The 21216-nt window shown below is 35.8% G+C and overlaps 1 protein-coding gene across 6 annotated transcripts in view; it reads right to left on the minus strand.

The window, feature by feature from the left end:
- The window catches only part of HACE1 (HECT domain and ankyrin repeat containing E3 ubiquitin protein ligase 1), a 116313-nt gene that overhangs the window by 60704 nt on the left and 34393 nt on the right, over nucleotides 1–21216 (minus strand). For 5 of the 6 annotated variants that reach the window (XM_059401120.1, XM_059401118.1, XM_059401119.1 and 2 more), the window contains 5 exons: nucleotides 19130–19212; nucleotides 10433–10529; nucleotides 9335–9436; nucleotides 8166–8272; nucleotides 1862–2012 (listed from right to left, as the gene is read on the minus strand). In XM_059401120.1, coding sequence (XP_059257103.1) covers nucleotides 1862–2012; nucleotides 8166–8272; nucleotides 9335–9436; nucleotides 10433–10529; nucleotides 19130–19212 — 540 coding nt within the window. The remainder of the gene's footprint in view (nucleotides 1–1861; nucleotides 2013–8165; nucleotides 8273–9334; nucleotides 9437–10432; nucleotides 10530–19129; nucleotides 19213–21216) is intronic. The other variant, XM_059401123.1, reaches the window with a different exon arrangement.

The raw sequence follows: 21216 nt of genomic DNA on the forward strand, positions 1-21216 counted from the left end.
CCAAACTACTGTTGAAGAAGTAGTAGTATGTGAAAAGCCAAAATCTGAACTACAAGAAGATGTATAACTGACTCCTTCCAGGAGGTGGCACAATAGGGGAAAAAAAGAAAAAAAGGGAAAATAAGAAATTCTCTCTCACATACATGAACACACACACAGCTAAAAATTCTTTCCGACATTAATTCTTTAAAAAACAGTGAAGCAGCCTATCATACCCATTTTAGATTATTAAAGAACCTACTAGTCTCACAATGCTAACAAAGCAGTTATTAAATGTCTGTAAAAAAAATTTCCATGTAAGAAAAAAATCATTTAGCATAAGTCATTAGTTTTACTTCAGATTTTACAGACAGTAAAGCTGTCAATCATAACTAGTTTTTGAGGAACTGACACTTTAAAATATTTATATCACTTTTTAGATTGATAACCTATATTTGTACTCAAAAGACTAAAGAAATATAAGCCTTGGTGAACCAAAAAGCAAATTTTATACTATGAAAATCTCTTAAGAAAATTGCCTTTAAAAAAATAACATGAAAACAGTTTTAAAGTTACACATTTGTCCAACATCTGAGTTATTTAAAAATATAATGCCACAAAAAAGCCCCACCAAGAGAATTACAGCCATGTTCATTTTGCTTAATTCATAAAACTGTAATTTAATTTGGGTAGCAACATGGTCTTGGGTCTTACAGGAAGCAGCTGAAGCAATACAAAATATTTTAAGAAAATATGGGATGCCTGGGTGTCTCAGTTAAGCAACTGCCTTTGGCTCTGGTCATGATCTCGGGGTCCTGGGATGAAGTCCCACATCGGGCTCTCTGCTCAATGGGAAGCCTGCTTCCCCCTCTCCCTCTGCCCTCTCACCACTACACTACCACCCGCCACCTATGCTCTCTTTCTCTCTCAAATTAATAAAATCTTTTTTTTTTAAGATTTTATTTATTTATTTGACAGACAGAGATCACAGGTAGGCAGAGAGGCAGACAGAGAGAAGGGGGAGAAGCAGGCTTCCTGCTGAGAAGAGAGCCCAATGCGGGGCTCTATCCCAGGACCCTGGGATCTTGACCTGAGCAGAAGGCAGAGGCTTTAACCCACTGAACCACCCAGCTGCCTCTCAAATTAATAAAATCTTAAAGAAAGAAAAAGAGAGAGAGAGAGAGAGAAAGAAAATATCTCAATGATTTTTCCTTGACATGATCTCAAGAACTGGCAGTAAACGCAGGAAATGAAAGTAATCTTACTTCAAAAACACATACACAGACATAAGATAATAACCTCTAAACAGAAACTAGATACTTTCAGAGGGGAGGTGGGTGAGGGGATGCGTTAAACAGGTAATGGGAATTAAGGAGTGCACTTGTCATGAGGAGCACCGGGTAATGTATGGAACTGTTGAATCTATACTGCATACCTGAAACTAACACTAACACCATATGTTAACTAACTGGAATTAACATAAAAACTTTAAAAAAAAAAAGGACACAAGAAAAAAAAAGAAAACTAGATATTTTCTTTCCTTCTGAGTAAGAATTTTTTTAAAAAAAGCATGATGGTTGCATATTGTCACATTTAAAACCTGTAATCCAATAAAAATGTAGATTTAAATAATAAATATCTTTACCCTTTAGAATATAACACTAATGGAATTAAAATGTTATTTGTAAGAAAAATATAGAAAACTCACCACTTAAGATTGCTGTTGATTAGACAGAAATTAAAGGAGAAAGGTGTGCCTAACTTAGAAAGTGGTAAAAAATAAATAAACTTAGTTTGTGATATTTCCGACTAATGACTGCAAGCTTTATCAAATTCATCTCTTTTTCAATTATCTCCTAACAATATTATGTACTTTTCTGACCTTGAACACCTGGCTTCTTGGAGTTTTATTCCCATTGTAGCCCAAATCGATTCCATTACTGGGAGAGGATGGACCAATTCGAAAGACATGACAAAATATCCTCACAATCCTTAAAAGGCTCTTCATTTGAGCATCATAATTACTAGACAGGCTGAAAATAAAAATTAAAATATGAACAGGTTAGGTGGACAATAAAAATTACATTTTAAATTACTTAAGACCTTTTTATCACATTGACCATGGGTTTCCTAATACAACTAGCAAAATTCCTATCATGACAGGGTTGGAATGTTTTAATAGGAAGTTGCTACACATTATTTGAATTGCATATGAATGAGTTATTAATGTTTAAGCAGCAAGAATAAAACTAATTATCAAAGCATAAAAATATGAAAAAAAGCACCACTGTAAAACAATTTCTTGGGGCACCAACTTAAGGCAATCTCAAACTCTCACTTTCAAAATATATATGTAAATTACACTGAGTCTTAGAACTCTGAGAACATTTCACAGAGAAACAATGATAGAAATGTTATGCTCTTAAGTCAACCCATAAATCAGCTGCAGAAGCTGAACCTTCTACTCTTCTATCCATAACAGGATTTTCACATCTCTCCCCAGAATAGTAACCAATTGTTCACATACAGTAGAAAATTTACAAATTGAATAATCTTAAAGTTACTATCAGCAAGCATGGTTCTCTACAAAATGGGTAGTGTTAGGACTCTACATAAATACAGGATATACATCCCTGAAAAAAACCTCAAAACCAATTAACACAATATTGAATATAATATAAACCTTCTTTGATAAATCAAAAAGCACTTCAGAATTTTATAATACCTGGGGATTGTTCATCATCACAAATATCAATGAACTACCCTTCCACAAAGAAACCGTAGCAGGAGTTAGGCTAAATCTGTACTGAATCTAATGACAGATCTTAAAAAAAAAAAATTTGCTATTGTTCAGGGGGTGGCTTTATTTTGAAATCTCTAACATCAGTTATCTTGTATTACAAGAGTTGCACAAAAGCAGAATAAAGAGTTACATAAACTTTTGGGCAGAATGGTATGACTGTCTTTGCATATATATTAATTATCAAAGTTTACCCCATCTTCCCCTAAGTGTATTTTTACCCATATCACTAAAATTTTCCTCTATATTTTTAGGTATCCTTTAACATTAAAAAAAAAGTTAAGGATTAGGTGGATGGGAAGATGAGCAAAATAGATAAAAGGGATTAGAAAGTATAAACTGCCAGTTATAAAAATAAGTCAAGGAGATGAAAAGTACAGTATATGGAATATACTCAATAATACTGTAATAACATTGTATGGTGACATACATATGTGACTATATTTATGATGAGCACTAACATAAAGAATTGTTGAGTCACTATGTATGTTGTACATCTGAAACCAATATAACATTGTACGTCAAACACACATCATTCCACAATAATATGGAAATAGCAAGTGCCTACTTCTAAGTCTTCGAATGTGTTAAGTGCCAAATAGAGGGTATTTTCTACCCTGGTGACATGTGAACCCAAAATTTTCTGACATTTTTACTTCAATATTCATATTGTTTTTCACTCTAAGAATTAATAAATTGTTAAAAAGTCAATAAAAATGAACTATTAGTTACAAGTGTTATTAGTAAAATGTAACAGTTACTGCTCCCCATACTGTATTGAACTGGGACAGCTCTATCACATTAGCCAAACTCTTTGTTTTAGTAACTTTGAATCAAATGTGTACAGAATTACTACTTTAGCTTGTACTGAGTTTTACATATTTGTCTTTATGAAGTGTTCTAATTTTATATCCTAAGATTGTTGAGACTGACAAAATAGAAATGTAGTTTGGCTGAAACTATCTCCTTCTTTGTGTCATGACTTCGGAAAAGTTAACTATGATGACTCTCAAATTCTTCCATGAGAAAGAGGGGAATCTGACTTTCCTCTGCAAAATTATCATATATATAAAGATTTAAGTATCCAATCTAGGAAATACATCATGAGTTATCTTAAGAAGTATTTTCTTGGGGCGCCTGGGTGGCTCAGTGGGTTAAGCCTCTGCCTTCAGCTCAGGTCATGATCTCAGGGTCCTGGGATAGAGCCCAATCCTGGGCTCTCGACTCAGTGGGGAGCCTGCTTTCCCCATCTCTCTGCCTGCCTCTCTGCCTACCTGTGATCTCTATCTGTCAAATAAGTAAATAAAATCTTTAAAAAAAAAAAAAAAGAAGTATTTTCTTACACAGTGGAATCTGAGTATACTATTAATAGTCTAATAATTTTATTTACTGTACCCAGTTTAAACTTCTTTCCAAGCTGATTCACCTGATCTAAAAAATGTTATTTTTCAATCTACAACCGTGAAGTATCTCTTTAGTATTAAATAAAAAGATCATAAAATCCAAACTTCATCATATCCTTCTCCATTTGATCATAAAATGATAATTTCCTCCCAAGCCATGTGGTATCTTAATATAAAAGTTTTAACATTAGTTTCTTAATGCAAAGCCCTATCAATACCTTTGGTTTATATGAGTATACTTTCATTCAGTGTTTCACTAAGCAAAGAGCTATACTTTCTCTCTTCATTTGCACACTGATAACTATCTTTATCTTTAATCATAAGTACACTGAACGCAAGATAACTCACTTAATTAGTGAAACACATTATATGCAAAAGGACCTTCAGTATTTATCTTTAGTAAATATTCCTAGAATCATTTAGACAAAAGGCTATCAATTTTCTCAAAAGTAAGCTAAATAACATCTCAGTTGTCATTAAATACATATTTGAATCAGTTTCCTTAATTAAAATTTCTATTAAAGTATGTAGCCAAAATTATATCACATTGTGGGTTAAGAAACATAAAATGACTCACAAATGAGTAAACAAAAGGGAGACAATTTTGCAAAAGTGCCATGAAACATAACCTGGCAGAGGGGAGTAATTCGTATTTGAGATCCTCTTAAGACTCTATACTGGCAGTTGTGAGATAATAGAAAATATATATATTAGTCTCTGTTCCTGGTTGCTGGCAGAGTTCCTAAAACCCGCATAATTTCCTAAGTGATAAGAGCACTAGGAGCATCTTTTGTTCTAATATTTGGTCTTCGACCCATTTCCTGACATAGAGTTCCTAAATCCCTTATAATTTCCTGGGTGACAGCAGTGTCTTTTGTTCTACTGAGGTGACTCTTAGCGGGCTCCTGAATGAAGGCTGGTCATGAGAAAGATGAAGCCATGATTAGAAGCTTGGAATTTCCAGCATCACCCCACATTCTCCAAAAAGGGGAGAGGGCCTGAAAATGCAGTTAATGACCAACATGCCTACAAGATAAAGCCTCCACAAAAAGCCAAAAAAACTGGGGTTCAGGGAGCTTCCGAATCTAAGAGGAAGGAGGTCATGAGAACCTCTGAAACGAAGTGAAGTCAGACAGGTGTGGGTAACCTGAGGACCTACTACTTGCAACTGGCATCTGAAAGTGGGAACAGTCTTGTAGGAATGAACTCTTAACCTGTGAGATCTAATGTATCTCTGGATGGACAATTGTCAAAGCTGAGTTAAACTGTACAGCAGCTGATGTCTAAAAAAATTTCTTGGTGTGGGGAATAAAAAAACCCACATATCTGGTCAGCAGGGTAGAAGTCTGAGAGTGAAGGAGAAACACAGGATTTCCCAAAATAGTAAACAATACAATAAATTCTAATAAAATACTAATAACCAATACTCACTATCAACCTCCAGAAAAAGATACTCAGAGCCCTCTAAATGGCCGTAATTAACAGATTTCATAAAGCATATGAAAAGTAGCACTGTAAGTGGTGAGGCAGTACAGGTTGGCAAAACAGTTTTAAAACCTGTTATGATCATGGCTCCCTTTTTCCCACTCTACTTCCATTCCACTAATCTCCCTGTTACTTTTAAGAGCTAGATTGTAACCAATAATCTACCCTCTATTAGTGAGACCAGGAATCCTGGCTCTTCTATGTATTAGCTTGGTAAATGGTTAAACTTAAGCTTTCTTCTATGTCAAATGGAAATAACTTACTGTGAGGTTTAAATGAAATAATATATTTGAATGTTCCTTAGCTTACTGCCTGGTTAATAAGTGTTAAAGGTAAATTTAAAAACATAAGTACAGAAAAACATGGGCTTTCTCATTACTGTAGAAAAGCAAAAAGTAGGACAAAGATTTAAAAAGAAAAAAACAGGTTAAGTTTTCTAATGTAAGAAATGTGGAGTACTGGGGGCGCCTGGGAGATTCAGTTGGTTAAGCATCTGCCTTTAGGTCCTGGGATCGAGCCCTGCGTCAGGCTCCCTGCTCAGTGGGGAGCTGTCTTCTCCCTCTGTCCCTTTCCCCCACCTGTGTTCTCTCTGCGTCTCTCAAATAAATAAATAAAATCTTAGGGGGGGGAAAGAAATGTAGAGTATTTATAATAATCATAATTATTATCTCTGGCAATTTTCCATTTATATAATCATCATCATCATCTCTATTATGTACCAGACAACATGCCTGGCACTTTATAGTACCTTAACATTGTATTTTTACAACAATTCATTAAGAAGATATTTAATACCATTTTCCAACAAGGAAACAAAATCCTGACTGATTGTAAATTAAATTTAGGGAGAGATCTTATCTGTTTTATTTACAATCACCTACCAGATGGTCTGGTGAATAGTAGGCACTCAGAAACATGTATTAGATATATGGGTAGATAATAAAGGGAAACTCAAAACTGTTACTTGCTGAGATCACACAGTAAATAGTGATATCTGGATTTAAACCTAAACCAACCTTAAACCCCAAGCCAAGTCTTTATTTAGTATGTCTGAACTGTAGAAAATCCTGATCAAATAAATGGATTAATAGAACTGACTAAATAAGAGAATTATGTAAAGCTAAAATTCAATGAATTCCATAAACAGAACCTAAGCAGTCTCAGAGGTAGAAACTGAATTTAAAAAATTAGTAAATTGTACAGTACTAGAAATGTTGAAGAAAGACTTAATGGATAAAAGAACACAAGGGGGTGACCTTGGTATCATGAAGGGTAAGGGGCCTAGCAAAGATCCTTCTAAATAAACAGTACAGAGTGTGATTCTAGTCTGAAGTAGGTCTGAAGCCCAAAGGAAGACAGAAACAAACAGCTATCATAATGGAGTCAACAATGTAGCCAATTTCTAGAAAAAGCATGGAGTTGGAAGGAAGAAACTCCAGTTGCAACCACAGAGATGAGAGAAGACCAAAACCTATTCTAAGATTGTCAGTGTATTAAGAGAAGTGAAAAGAAAACTGCTAAGGGGAAAGCATCCAAATAGAAGTGGGCCAAATTTATAAGCCAAGAAAAAATACATTTACTATTTCTAAATGATTTTTTTTTAGATTTTTAGTTTATTTTTACTCCTTTTTTAAGATTTATTTGAAAGAGAGAATATGTGTGTGTGTGCGCACAAGTGGGGGTGAAAAGCAGAGGGAGAGGAAGAGTGGGAATCTGAAGTGGACTACACACAGAGCATGGAGACTGACACAGGGCTCGATCTCACAATGCTGATATCACAACCTGAGCTGAAATCAAAAGTCAGATGCTTAACCAACTGAGCCACCCAGGTGCCCTTAAATGGCTATTTATTCCTAATTCAGACTATTTATTCCTAATTGGGGTAGCTAACCATATACAGTGAAGTATAGTTGCAGGAAAATACAATACATATAAATGCAAGTAATATAAAGGCATGATCTCCATGGATATAGCAATGAACCATTAAAACCATAGCATCTTCTGGAAAGAATAAAGAACTGAATGGAAGGGGACAGTTTAGGGCAAAAATTTTATAAGGGACATGAGGGTATACAGGCTGAACAGCAGCCCATATACAGAGTTCTATAAATTAGTAATCAACACTCCTAAACTATTTTCTTGGGGGAAGGATAAAAACAAACAAAAAAAACACTCCTAAACTTTCTTGGTTATTCTTCATGTACGTATTACTTAGATGACTAATCTAAGCTATCATTTTATAAAAATTTTAGACACCTGTCCAAATCCACTTAAGTAAGTCTCTATTTTCAGTCTCTCTAGAGAGACTAAAATCTCCCAGTAATAGCTGATTGCCCTGGTCCTTTAAAATGAAACAATAGTAAGTCAGCAAATTTTTAGGACATCTTAGCACTGACAAAAACATCCAACAGAATAAACTATTCCCAGAAAAGCCTGAAAGAGGACAAAGCTGACAGATACTGTTACCTATTGATTCACTTATACTTTGAAACACCTACCTAAGCAGTTTATGCCCATTTGTTGTGGCAACTTCAGCAAGGCTTGTTAGAATCTTTAGGTACTGGCTTTCACTTTGCTGAGACAAATGTTCCAGAACTTGCCGTAACTAAATTTTTTACAAATAAAAAATGTGATTATACAATAATCCATTAAACTTTATCAAGAAATTACATACCTATTAGTTTAAAAAGTATCCCAGAGCCAATGAGCTGAAATCAAGTCCTTTACAGTTATTTTGCCTTGAATAAATTCAAAAGCTACTATAGAGATGACATAAAATCTTTTCAAAATCACCCAGTAAAAAAGCAATAAAAAAATGCAAATAGAAATCACCAAGTTCATTTACAAAAACTTAATTCCAAATTTATAAAATATGAGTAGTTTAAACTCAGTAATTTTTCAGAGTAAAGCTATTACAAAAGAGAGCTCAATAAACCAATGATTACCAATGATAGGATACTCCTCCTTAGATTATTTTCCCCTACCTATGTGGAAAATTCAAATTATTTTAAGCAAAAACCAAAGACCCAGGGCCACCTGAGTGGTTCAGTTGGTTAAGCATCTGACCCTTGGTTTCGGCTCAGATCATGATCTCAGGGTTGTGGGATTAAGCCCCAGGTTGGCTCTGGGCTCATTGTGGACTCTGCTTGAGATTCTTTCCCTCACCCTCTCCCCCTGCCCCCACCATGCATATGTATACACTCAAATACATAAATAAATAACAATCTTTTTTTTTTTTAAGATTTTATTTATTTATTTGACAGAGAGAGACACAGCAAGAGAGGGAACACAAGCAGGGGCAGTGAGAGAGGAAGAAGCAGGCTTCTTGTAGAGCGGGAAGCCCAGCTCGGGGCTTGATCCCAGAACCCTGGGATTATGACCTGACCTGAAGGCAGATGCTTAATGCCTGAGCCACCCAGGTGCCCCAAATAAATAAAATCTTCAAAAACAAAACAAAACAAAGACCCAGATGGCAGAAGACTCATAGGGTTAAATATTAGCACAAAGTTTATATATATAATTTATACTTTCCTATAATGCAAATAAGCAAATTTGAATCATTAAAATATCTGTAATACTAAAATCACTAAGCACATTTTAAAACGCCACATATGCTAAACATGAACAAATCTTGTTCATTTACAAGTGACTAGCACAACTACATTACCATGTTTTCTCGGAGATCTTCATTCTGTGTCATTTGAATAATTGTCTGGAAAAGCCTAGGGTGATACTGAATTAATACTTCACAAGTCTCTCCATAGCCACCCTTTAAAAAAAATAGGAAAAAAACTAAAATTATCTAGGTTTAAAAAAATGTTCCTAATGAAAAACTTATTTCCTCTACATACCAGTCTGATACTAAATGTGTGGGTTTTCCACACAAGTAATTCTCCAGCTCTCTGTGGACACCAACTTAAGTGTAAGACAATTTAATTCAATTCTGACACTAACTGTCCAGAGTTAACACAGACTACACAGGTTAGAAGCTCAGCCTCATGAAAGTGAAAGTGCCCCCACTTTAGAAACCATTCACAAGTCCAGGCCACCCATACTTCCAACTAACCAGCTATAAGTCGGGAGTTCCCATAAACCCCCCTTCAGATTTGATAATCTGCTATTTGCTGTTTGATAACAGCTCACAGAATTCAGGAAAACTTTTATTATAAAGGATATAACTCAGGAACAGCCAAATGGAAGAGATGCACAGGGTAAGGTATGTGGGAAGGGACACAGAGCTTCCATGCCCTCTCTGGGCATGCTACCATCTCACAACTTTGATGAGTTCGCCAACCCAGAAGCTCCCTGAGAACCCCACTGTTCACAGGGTTTTTATGGAAGTTCCATTACATAGGCATGATTGATTAAATTATTGGTCATTGATGACAGAACTCAGTCTCCAGTCCCTCTCACGTCCCCAGGAGTCACATGTTCAGTTTTCTAGGCAATCAGCACCCATCCAGAAGCTATCAGAGGCTTTAAGCCACCAGACATCTCATTAATGTACAAAAAGACATTCTTATCACTCTGGAGATTCCAAGTGCCTGAGAAGCTCTTGTGTCAGGAACTGAGATGAAGACCAATATACATTTCTTACAATACCACAATTCCTTCTAATGAGCATATTCTTTAAAAAAAAAAAATCATATCCTTTAAAGAATAAAATTTTTGCATTCAGCCTCTCGTTTGAGGAAAAAAAGGTGATTTTACCAGTCTCAATTTCTATTATAAAGTAAAGGGCTAGGAATATATATGAACAACATACCTGTACACATAAATCCAGAGGTGTTACTCCATTTTTATCTGACAGATACTTAGCTCCTCGTAACAGAAGAATCTGTGCTGTGTCTCTCTGACCATGACTGTACAGAAGTAAAATCATGTTAAAAAATAATCTTTTTAATTTAAAGTCTTTCTCTATAAATTATAGACAGTCAATATGAAACAACAAAAGACTAACAATTTTTAAAAACTAAGAGGAAGATCTGAATTACATCCTCAACATCCAGGAAAACATTTCTCAGTATTAAATCATACCTTCACCACATAGATAAGAAACTGACCTATTAAATCTTAGAATTAAATTAGGAAACATTACCTACAATAAATAATAATATTTTGGTGTTTGGTGTAAGCAGCTACTACTCAGGCTTATGCGCCATTTTTTTCTTTCAATCATTTCCAACCCTCTTCCTACCTCACCCATTCAAGTCTAGAGACTTCTTAAGTCAAAAAACCTCAATATTCAAAACAAGATTACATTTTATGGCACTTTATATTTGGAAAATAAATAAATAAATAAAAAGAAAGAAAGAAGAAAATACAAATATCAAAATAAGAGAATGGGAGAAGGGCAGGGATTAACTACCCCAAAATACTATCTAGCTTTCAACCTTCATTTTATCAACCCACTCAGTTTGGCTTCTGCTGACACCTCTTTAATATGATCTAAAATGAACAACACTCTTATCCACATGCCATTCTATTTGTTCTCTTTTCCAGTAGGAGTAAAATTAGCAACCACCATTCTTTCAGCTAGGAAGAAGATAATTTGGGGACAGCAACCACTAGACTCCAAGTCTCATTATTTAGTGAGCTAATCTGATCCAAGATACTCAAGACAATAAAAAATAAATTTACAATTCACAGACATTAAAGTTTAAAGATAATTTTATAAAACGCCCAAGGAAGTCATCTGGTTTGGAAGAGTATCTGATCAAAAATTTCTATTTTGTAGACGACAAGAGCTACTAACTCAAGCATAGGTGACACTAGAACTCAGAACCCTGTCTTCCAAAACAAGACTCTTTCTATGATACCATCACACCCAAACCAGTATGTCATTTCCCAAAGAGAAAGGCACACAGACTTCTCAGAAAGTTTAAAAAAAAAACAAAAAACAAACAACAATAACAACAAAAAACCCCTACTCATTCTCTTCCACAAAATGACACCACATAAGTATACTTTAAAATCAAATGGCATTAAAAAATTTAAATTTTTTAAAATTTAATAAACCCTACTATGAATTTGATGGCAGATACTACAGATATATCACTCTCTCAATACTTTATTGTAATACTGATTACTTAGCTTAAGAAAAGTATCAGGAGGCCAAAAATGACTGAATAACAATATCTAGGGGGCCTGAGTGGCTCAATGGATTAAAGCCTCTGCCTCTGCCTCTGCCTCTGCCTCTGGCTCAGGTCATGATCCCAGGGTTCTGGGACTGAGCCCCGCCTCTCTCTGCCTGTCTCTCTGCCTACTTGTGATCTCTGTCTGTCAAATAAATAAAATCTAGGAAAAAAAAAAGAATAATATCTAATTTATTCCAGAAAACCAAGAAACCCGATAAATCAGCAATCTCTCCAAAAGCAACAATACGTGTTTTACTATTGTACATCAAGAAAAGTCTTCATCAAGCATCATTTGTCATTTAGCTGGGTATACTAGCCAACACATTATATATTACAGCTAATAACAAAGAGGTTACAATTGACACTATTCTGTTCTTTGTAATACCTAAAAATGAAAGCTAAGTGAAAAGAAACTAACTCAACATTAATTTATTTAGAGAGATAGTGGTATCTTTGCTACTACCCTTGGTTCTGAAAAACCTAATTTTGCAATGCTAGTAAGTTCAACTTTAATGACATTTCTTCTATAATTATTTAATATTCATGTGTCCAATCACTCCAATTTAACTATAAACTTCTTCACAATATATTTGTTCCAGAGCACCAAGCATAGTAGTTAGCTTACATATGTATCAATGCATATGCTGAATTGTGTTATTGGGTTTTTTTAAGGATTTTATTTATTTATTCGACAGAGATCACAAGCAGGCAGAGAGCCAGGCAAAGAGAGAGAGGGAGAAGCAGGCTCCCCACCAAGCAGAGAGCCCAACGTGGGGCTCGATCCCAGGACCCTGGGATCATGACCTGAGCTGAAGGCAGAGGCCTTAACCCACTGAGCCACCCAGGCACCCCTTGAATTGTATTATAGTTTTTAACTTCAGGTACCACTCATTTGACAAATAAGTATTATATAAGGTAGTGGTACTATAGAAAGTAACAAAAAAAGAACCAAATCACAGTTTATTTAGGTTCTACTAAGTGACAAGCATAATGCTCAGGTCTTTTTACAAAGTCTGACTTAATCCTGACACTAACATAAAAAGAGAATTCATTCCATTTTTCAATTGAAAAAAACCATGACTTGAGAAAACCCTGGAGTTACTCAAGATCACAATTACATCATAGAGATCTGAATCTAGATCAGTCTGATTCCAAAATCTTCCATCTATATATTACTCCACCAAGATGAATAAACAAAGTTTAAAGAGTTTTAAGAGTAAGCTTTAAGAGTAAACAATTTAGTACTCAAGGGAGTGTGGTACAAGGTGCAAGGGGATATATGCTATGAGAAAAATACAATGGGGATCTCACACAATGGACAGACAAGATCAGCATGTACAAATGCAACACTGTTGAATATATGTGGTTTTGAAAGTCTCCAAATAATTTTATTCATCATATATAGCAAAAAGGATAATTAGCATGAAGAAAAAAATACCATTTTGACATTTTTAGAAAACTGGAGTAATTTCTAAAACTACATTAAAATCTCATCAACAATCACATAACATTTCATTTCAAAAATAAAAGCAAGAAACAAGAGCTAATAATATACAAAATCTGCCTTACCCAATTAGGGCTTCAAGTACCTCACCTACAATATTGTACGACATTAAGACTAACCTCTAACAAACTCCTCAAAGTGTTGCATAAAAGATTTTTCAGTTCAAATAACTGCAAAAATGTGCTCAATGAACAAGTATTCTTTACAATTCAACTATTTTTTTTAAAATATTGATTGAGATAATAGCCCCTTCAAGGAAATGCCAATGCATTTTCTGGAAACTAAGTTGGCAAAGGTTTAATAAGAAAGTGCTAGTACTGGGGCTCCTTGGTGGCTGAGTCATTAAGCACCTGCCTTCAGCTCAAGTCATGATCCCAGGGTCCTGGGAGCGAGCCCTCCATGGGCTTCCTCTCAGCAAGAAGCCCGTTTCTCCCTCTCACACTCCCCACTGCTTGTGTTCCCTCTCTCTCGGTCTCTCTGTAATAAATAAAATCTTAAAAAAAAAAAAAAAGAGAGAGAGAAAGAAAAAGAAAAATAAAGAAAGAAAACAAGCTACAGTACTTCTAACATACTTAGAATTGATTTTTCAAGCACTTTCAGTCTCCTGATTTTAGGCTTTCAAGCAATTGATCTGAAAACTTGGCTAAAGTGCATATAGTACATATATTCCAGTATTTTTTGGAATAACTTATAAAACAAAGAGACCATAGTTTCTAAAGGTCTTTCTAAAGTTTATAATTTTGAGTCTTTGGCCTGTTTTATATGGCTGTGATTGTGAAGTGAAAAGAGTCGCTTGGTAGTAGCTACAAATCCAAGTTCAGAATCACACCTTTTTCTATTTCTCTATTGCACACATCTATAATTACATAAACATCTCACTAATTTACTTTATCTATACAACCCCAGCTAAGCCTCACTTTTCCTAATAGAAAAAAGTTATCCCAGATACAGAAGATACACATCCAAAGCTTTATTTAAAGAATTCAGTTAAGGGAATGGGAAGCATACAACTGAAAATAAAACCAATCTAGCAATTGAAGGACTTGAGGCACTTGTAAGTACTACATGTAAGTACTAGGGATGGCTGGGTGGTACAGCTGGTTGCACAACCAACTCTTGGTTTGGCTCAGGTCCTGATCTCAGGGTTGAGGGATCAAGTACTAAATCTAGCTCTGCACTGAGTGCAGAGTCTGTTAAGACTCTTTCTCCCTCAGGGCACCTGGGTGGCTCAGTCAGTTAAGCATTAAGCTTCTGCCTTAGGGTCTGGTCATGATCCCAGCATCCTAGGATCGTTCAAGCCTAGCTTCTGGCTCTCTCCTCAGTGGGGAGTCTGTTTCTCCTTCTCCCTCTCTCCTCTCGTGCTCTCTCTCACTGTCAAATAATTAAAAATCTTAAAAAAAAAAAAAAGACTGTCTCCCCCTCTCCCTCTGCCTCCCTTAAAAAAAAGTCCTAAAAACAAAGTTGTCTAAAAATGGGGGTAGAATGGGGGAGGAATCATTGTGTGCCTACAGTACACAAGAAAGAAAGGTAATGAATTATGTCTTGTGCAAAATAACTAGAGGAAAAAAAATGGATGGGAAACAGTGCCTGTCATAATTTTAGGTCAAAATAAGTTTGAAAATGACTCACTCACAGAAGCACTACATAATTAAATATGGGTCAGAATGAGAACCTAAGTATAACAAAGGAAAAAAAAAAAAAGAAAAGGTCTTTTTGGTGAAAGAAGAATCCTATTTCTCAGAATGAAAATCTTATACAGCAATAAAACCGACTGAGGACAACCCTACTTTGTGCTGAGGAGTGGAGAAGTGTGCTAGTTTAGTGGGCACTTACTAACTACTAAGTGCAAAATACACTGGCAAATGCTTTCTATATGCCATCTCATTTAATTCTCACTCTAGTCCCACAAGCCAGATAGAACATTTCCATTTCCTAAACAAAGAGACAAAAGCTTCAGAGGTCAAGAAACCTGACTGAAGTTGCACAGTTTTGAGGCTAAGATTTGAACCCTGCTTCCACGGATCCTTCTCCTGTATATCTCAATACTTCTCAAATGTAATTCAAAATTTTTAAAAAGCATATGATGACATACCTAGTAATATCTCTCAACCAATAAAAAGTTGCATTAATTTTTTTTTTAACTTAGTTTGTCTAAAAGGTCAACTTGTTCTGTTTCCCACATTCCTTTCCCTTTTAATTTATCAGAGAGGATACACTGGAATAATTTATATGTTTAATGTATACCTATATCTAGATATCGCAAAAAAAAAATTAAAAGTATGCCTACAAGCACCTTATGATTTCACTCATACGTGGAATTTAAGAGACAATATAGATGAACATATGGCGGAGGGAAGTGAGAGAGGAAAACAAACCATAAGAGACTTAAAGATGGAGAACAAACAGGGTGCACAGAGGGAGGTGGGTGGGAGATGGGCTAGATGGTCTAGTATTTGCTAGAATAAAAGTTAATGATGGGAGGAGCACTTGGCTGGCTAAGTGGGTAGAGCAAGCAACTTGATCTTGAGGCTGTGAATTTGAGGCCCCTGTTGGGTGTAGAGAGCACTTAAAAATAGAATCTTAAAAAAAATTAAAGATGGGCACCTGGGTGGCTCAGGGGGTTACTCTGTCTTCAGCTCAGGGCATGATCTCAAGGTCCTGGGACCAAGCCCCACATCAGGCTCTCCCCAGTAGGGAGCCTGCTTCTCCCTCTCTCTCTACATCTCTGCCTACTTATGATCTCTATCAAATAAAGAAATTTTTTTTAAAATTAAAGAAATAAAAGTTAATGATGGGCATATACTAACAGAAAGTACTTCTAAAAGACTCTTTTATCATACCTCTATGCCATAACTATAAGACTATCCACGTTCTGCATAACACTAATATACCTATATTTAACATGCCATTGTTATAGAAGATTTTTCTCAAACATGTAATTATAGCAATTAATTCATTCAAAAACATTTACTAAGCATCTAAATGCAAAGCACTGTAACCACACATTGAATACAAAGTGGTGAATAAAATTCTTGCTTTTATTGAGCTTTCAGTCTAGTAGGAGAGATAACTATAAACAAGTAAATAACAATTACAAAATACAAGTGCTTGTGCACCTGGGTGGCTCAGTCCATTAAGCTTAAGTGTGGGACTCTTTATCTTAAGCTCAGGTCTTGATTTCAGGGTCGTAAGGTCAAACCCTGTGCTGGTTCCAGGATGGGTGTGAGACTACTTCAAAAAAAAAAAAAGACTGTGATGCTTCTGTGAAAGAAAATTTGGGGGGAGGCCTACTCAGACTGGTTAAGAACTACCTTCCTAAAAAGTAACAGTTAAGCAGCAACATAAAGAGTCAGCCACATAAAAAGCCAAGTTAAGAGCATTTCAGGGAAAACAGTATGCAGAAAGCCGGCTGGAAAGAGTCCCTTGCAGTTGGTGAACTCAGAGAGAGCCAATGTGACAGAAGCACAGTGACGAAAGCTGGGGTCAGACCATGCAGGTCTCATAGGCAAAGGAAGAGCCTGTATTTTATTTGAAATGATGCACAGACACTGAGAAGTTTTAAAGACAAAGTTTAAACACAGTGACAAAAGCTGATCTTTTTTTTAAAGATTTATCTTGAAAAGGGTGGGGAGACAAATGGAGAGAAAGAAAGAATCCTATGCAGACTCCCTGCTGAGCACGGAGCCTGGCTCAGGACTCCTTCCCACAACCATGGGACCATGACCTGAGCTGAAATCAAGAGTCAAATCAACTGGCTGAGTCACTCAAGCACCCCAAGCCGATTCCTTTTTTTTTTTTTTTTTTTTTTAATAGATCCCTCTGGCTGCTGAGGAAAAGACAGATGGGAAGGAAACAACAGAGAAATCAGACAGACCAGTTAAGAGACGACTACAGCAGTCTAGACAAGCGCTAACAACATTAACTAAAGTCACTTCAGTGAGCTGGAGAAGAGATTCAGAATATATTCTGAAGGTAGAATTTATAGAACTAACTAATAAATTCCAAGTTCAGGGTCAAAGGAGAGACAGAGAGAGTAATAAAAAATAATGATCTAGTTTCTGTTTAAACAACTGAAAGGACAACAGTTCCAATGACTGAGATGAGAAAAGGCAAACGAAAGATTTGAGAAGGAAAATCAGAAGCTTTGTTTTGGACATGTTGACATCTGAGATTTTGTATGACTTGCAAGTGATGATGTAAATCAGGCAGGTGGCCATCAAATCTGAAGCTTCAAAGAAAGGACTGATTAGAGATAACGCCTCAAGATAGGATATAATTTCAGGGAATTAAACAATGACATTGTTCATAAATTCAGGATGCCATGGAAAGAACTGGTTTGCTAGCCAAGCAAACAAAACATAAATATACTTTAAGAAAATGGCTGGATTCAGATAGCATATAGAAGTCCAGAGATTTGAAAGTCCTTGTATTCTAACTCAAGGTCATCAATGATGATTTGAATCAGTCTGATAAAAGCAACATGAGAGACTCTAAAGAAAAGCTAAACAAGAACAAAAGTAGGTCTTTCAGTCTAAAACAAACATCCAGGGGTGCCTGGGTGGCTCGGTGGGTTAAAGCCTCTGCCTACGGCTCAGGTCATGATCTCAGGGTCCTGGGATCAAGCCCCGAATCGGGCTCTCTGCTCAGCAGTGAGCCTGCTTCCCACTCTCTCTCTCTCTCTCTCTCTCTGTCTACATGAAAACTCTGTCTGTCAAATAAATAAATAAAATCTTTTAAAAAATAATAATAATAATTTAAAAAATAATAAAACAAACATCCAGTAAAATGATATGTAACAGAAAAAAGGGTAAGAAAAGAGGAACTTTCTGGATAACTCCATATCTGCATTTAAGAGCCTAAATAAATACTGTACTTCATATAATCTAAATAAACCAAAGACAAGAAACACTGGTTTACTGTAAACTGGTTCTAATTGGAAACTCCATTTAGGGGGCCTGAGTGGCTCAGTCGTTAAGCATCTGCCTTTGGCTCAGGTCATGATCCCATGGTCCTGGGATCAAGCCCCGCATCAGGCTCCCTGGTCGGCAGGAAGCCTGGTTCTCCCTCTCTCACTCCCCCTGCTTGTGTTCCTTCTCTCCCTGTGTCTCTCTCTGTCAAACAAATAATAAATAAAATCTTAAAAAAAAAAAAAAAAAGAAAGAAAGAAACTACATTTTTATAACATAGTATGTATGTATGTGGGTATGTAGGTACAGAGTGGAATATGTGTGTAATTGTTATGTTGTTAGCTCCTTAAGGACTTAGATTTATTACTATATCACTAATACTCTAATATATGGCACACAATGAGTGCTAACTAAACATTTGCTTATTACATGAATGAACAAATGAACAAAATGTACGCTTCAAGAAAATGAACCAAAATAGAAGTACAAAAATAACTTAATGCACAATTTAATATCTAACAAGACAAATTCAAAGATTTTTTTTTTTAAGTTACAACTCCATAGAAAGCAAAGACATGGCTCTCTGATCCAACACATACTTTAATAGCCATCCCTCTGGAATAGATCTAGTACTTAACAAAGAAAACTATGGAAATTACTGAATTATAGAGGAATCTTTTTTCATTATTTATTAAGTAATTAGTCTAAAATTTAAATAATCAAGTAAATCAAAAGCTCCCACCTACACCACATAAAAACACTGGCAATATAATAGAAAACGCTTTTACTTGTGCAGTTCAGTAAGCACAGCATTTGTGGGAAAACGAGAACTTCAGAAAATATACAAAAATGCTTGTCTTTGGAAATGTAATAAGTACATTAATGAGAGCATCGGCAAATATAAAATATCCTACCTGCAAGCAAAATACAATGGAGTAGCTCCAGATACATTTGGTCTGTTAATATCAGCACCGCTGTCTAGCAAGCACTGCACTGTCTGGAGGGAAAAGAAACAATTAAAAAGTAAAGCCAGAGAAGTCAAACAAAGACACAATTATCACAATTTAAACAGGTATAAGAAATGCTCTTGCCACTACCTGAAATTTTAAAGTAGAATAAGTCGGGACATGATAATTATGATAGCTTAACTACCTCAACTTTTTGGTTAGTCCTTTTGAAACAATATATGTGGAATTACCAATGCAATATAACTTATGTTAACCCAGAAAGGCTCTAGAACATTGCTGACACATGTAGCTACCAAAGACTTAAAAAATGGCTAGAATAACTGAGGAACTGAATTTTTTATTTTTTTTATAATAATTAAGTTTAAATAGCCACATATGGTTAGTGAAATTGACAGTGCTACTCTAGATATTTGTTTTAGAAACCAGAATTTTTGCCTCTAAAAACAAAAAATAGGTACCAGAATTATCACTTTCTTAAACTCAAACAATTACTAAACATAATTATTAAAGTTCAAAATGTTAAAAAGCTAAGAAGTCCTTTTGCTATTAACAGTAACCAATACTCTTTCTCTGCCAGTCTCATTCATACATACTCTGTTAAGCTCTACTTCTGCAATCATCTGAGTTATACTAAGAAAGAGCAAGTTAATGTAAAATCTTAAAAACACATAATTCGGTTACTAGATATAGAATGTGGATCGCCTGAAAACTTAAAAAGAAAAAAAAGAAACTCTTCTGGTTTTATTCTCTTGATCTTCATTTGGGTTTCTCCTGCCAAAAGGAAGAAAACATGTAAAAACCTAAAAGTTTTTGGAATTACTGTTTATTTAATATTACCTTTAGACTGAACACACACGTTCATTATAGCTCTAAGACCTAGTACAAGGTCAGGAAAATAGTAAGACTATAAACTCCCAAGGAAGAATAGGAAAGAACACAACCGCATGCTACACAAGTCAGTAAGTTTCGGGAAAGTGGCAAGCAAGTGGAGGAATAGAAGCCGACTTAGCAGATCAAAGGCAGCTTAAGTCTAAGCACCTGCAAACGTGGATTCCAACAAACCACCAAATTCTCCCTGTCGAACACACATACAAAACACAGGAGTTGGGAGTACCAAGTACCTTGGAAGATAGGAACAGTTACACAGAGTTCTGAACAGGAATTGTAGCAAAATCCTACAAAAGAAATACCTGGACCTTACCACAGGACCCTTCCTCCCCATACATACAGTTAGCCACTATCTCTCCCTACACTGTCTCAAAATAGAGAGATTTACTGTCTGGACAAAGTGAATAGGGAGGCTCAAGACTGACAGGCAAGATATATAGGTAAAGCAGAGAACAGGAGCCATGAAGAACACAATTAAGTAAAAACTTCCAGCCCCTACATTCCACTAGACTCCCAGAAATCCAGTAGTCAGGCTAGACTGAAAGCCTCCTCTGCAGACTGGCACCAGAGAAGATACCTACAAATACTGGCATTACAGAGTGGCCATGAAATAGCCCAGTCACCCCTAGGGGACACCTGGCAATGCTGGGAGATTTTCTTTTCCATGACTGGGGAAGCGTGTGCAACTGGCAGCTAATGGGCAGAGGTCAGGGATAGGTCTAAACATCCTACAATCTACAGAGAGCCCCCATAAGAAAGAATTTTCAGTTCCAAAACATCAATAGTGGCAAGATTGAGAAACCATAGCATTCTGTGATGTCAGACAAACCCAGCCCATGTACATGATACTTTCAGCCAACATTTTAGTGCCTCATCACTATATTACAAATGGACAGACAATATTTAAGAGACAACTAACTTGACTAAAAGCAGGTCTCTAACCTGAAAAACAAAAGCCAGAACAAGAAGAAAATGGAAGTCAGAAAAATAAAGATAATAAAGGGAACTAAAGAAAAAAAACAAAACTTAGAAAAGACATTACCCTGAAACAGAAGATATTATAGCCATAGGACAAGAATAAGATTCTGGGAGAAAAATATTCAAAGAATAAGAAATCAGAAATGTGATGGAAGAAGCAAAAATTC

Source organism: Mustela nigripes, chromosome 5, assembly GCF_022355385.1.
Source record: "Mustela nigripes isolate SB6536 chromosome 5, MUSNIG.SB6536, whole genome shotgun sequence".
Classification (NCBI taxonomy): domain Eukaryota; kingdom Metazoa; phylum Chordata; class Mammalia; order Carnivora; family Mustelidae; genus Mustela; species Mustela nigripes.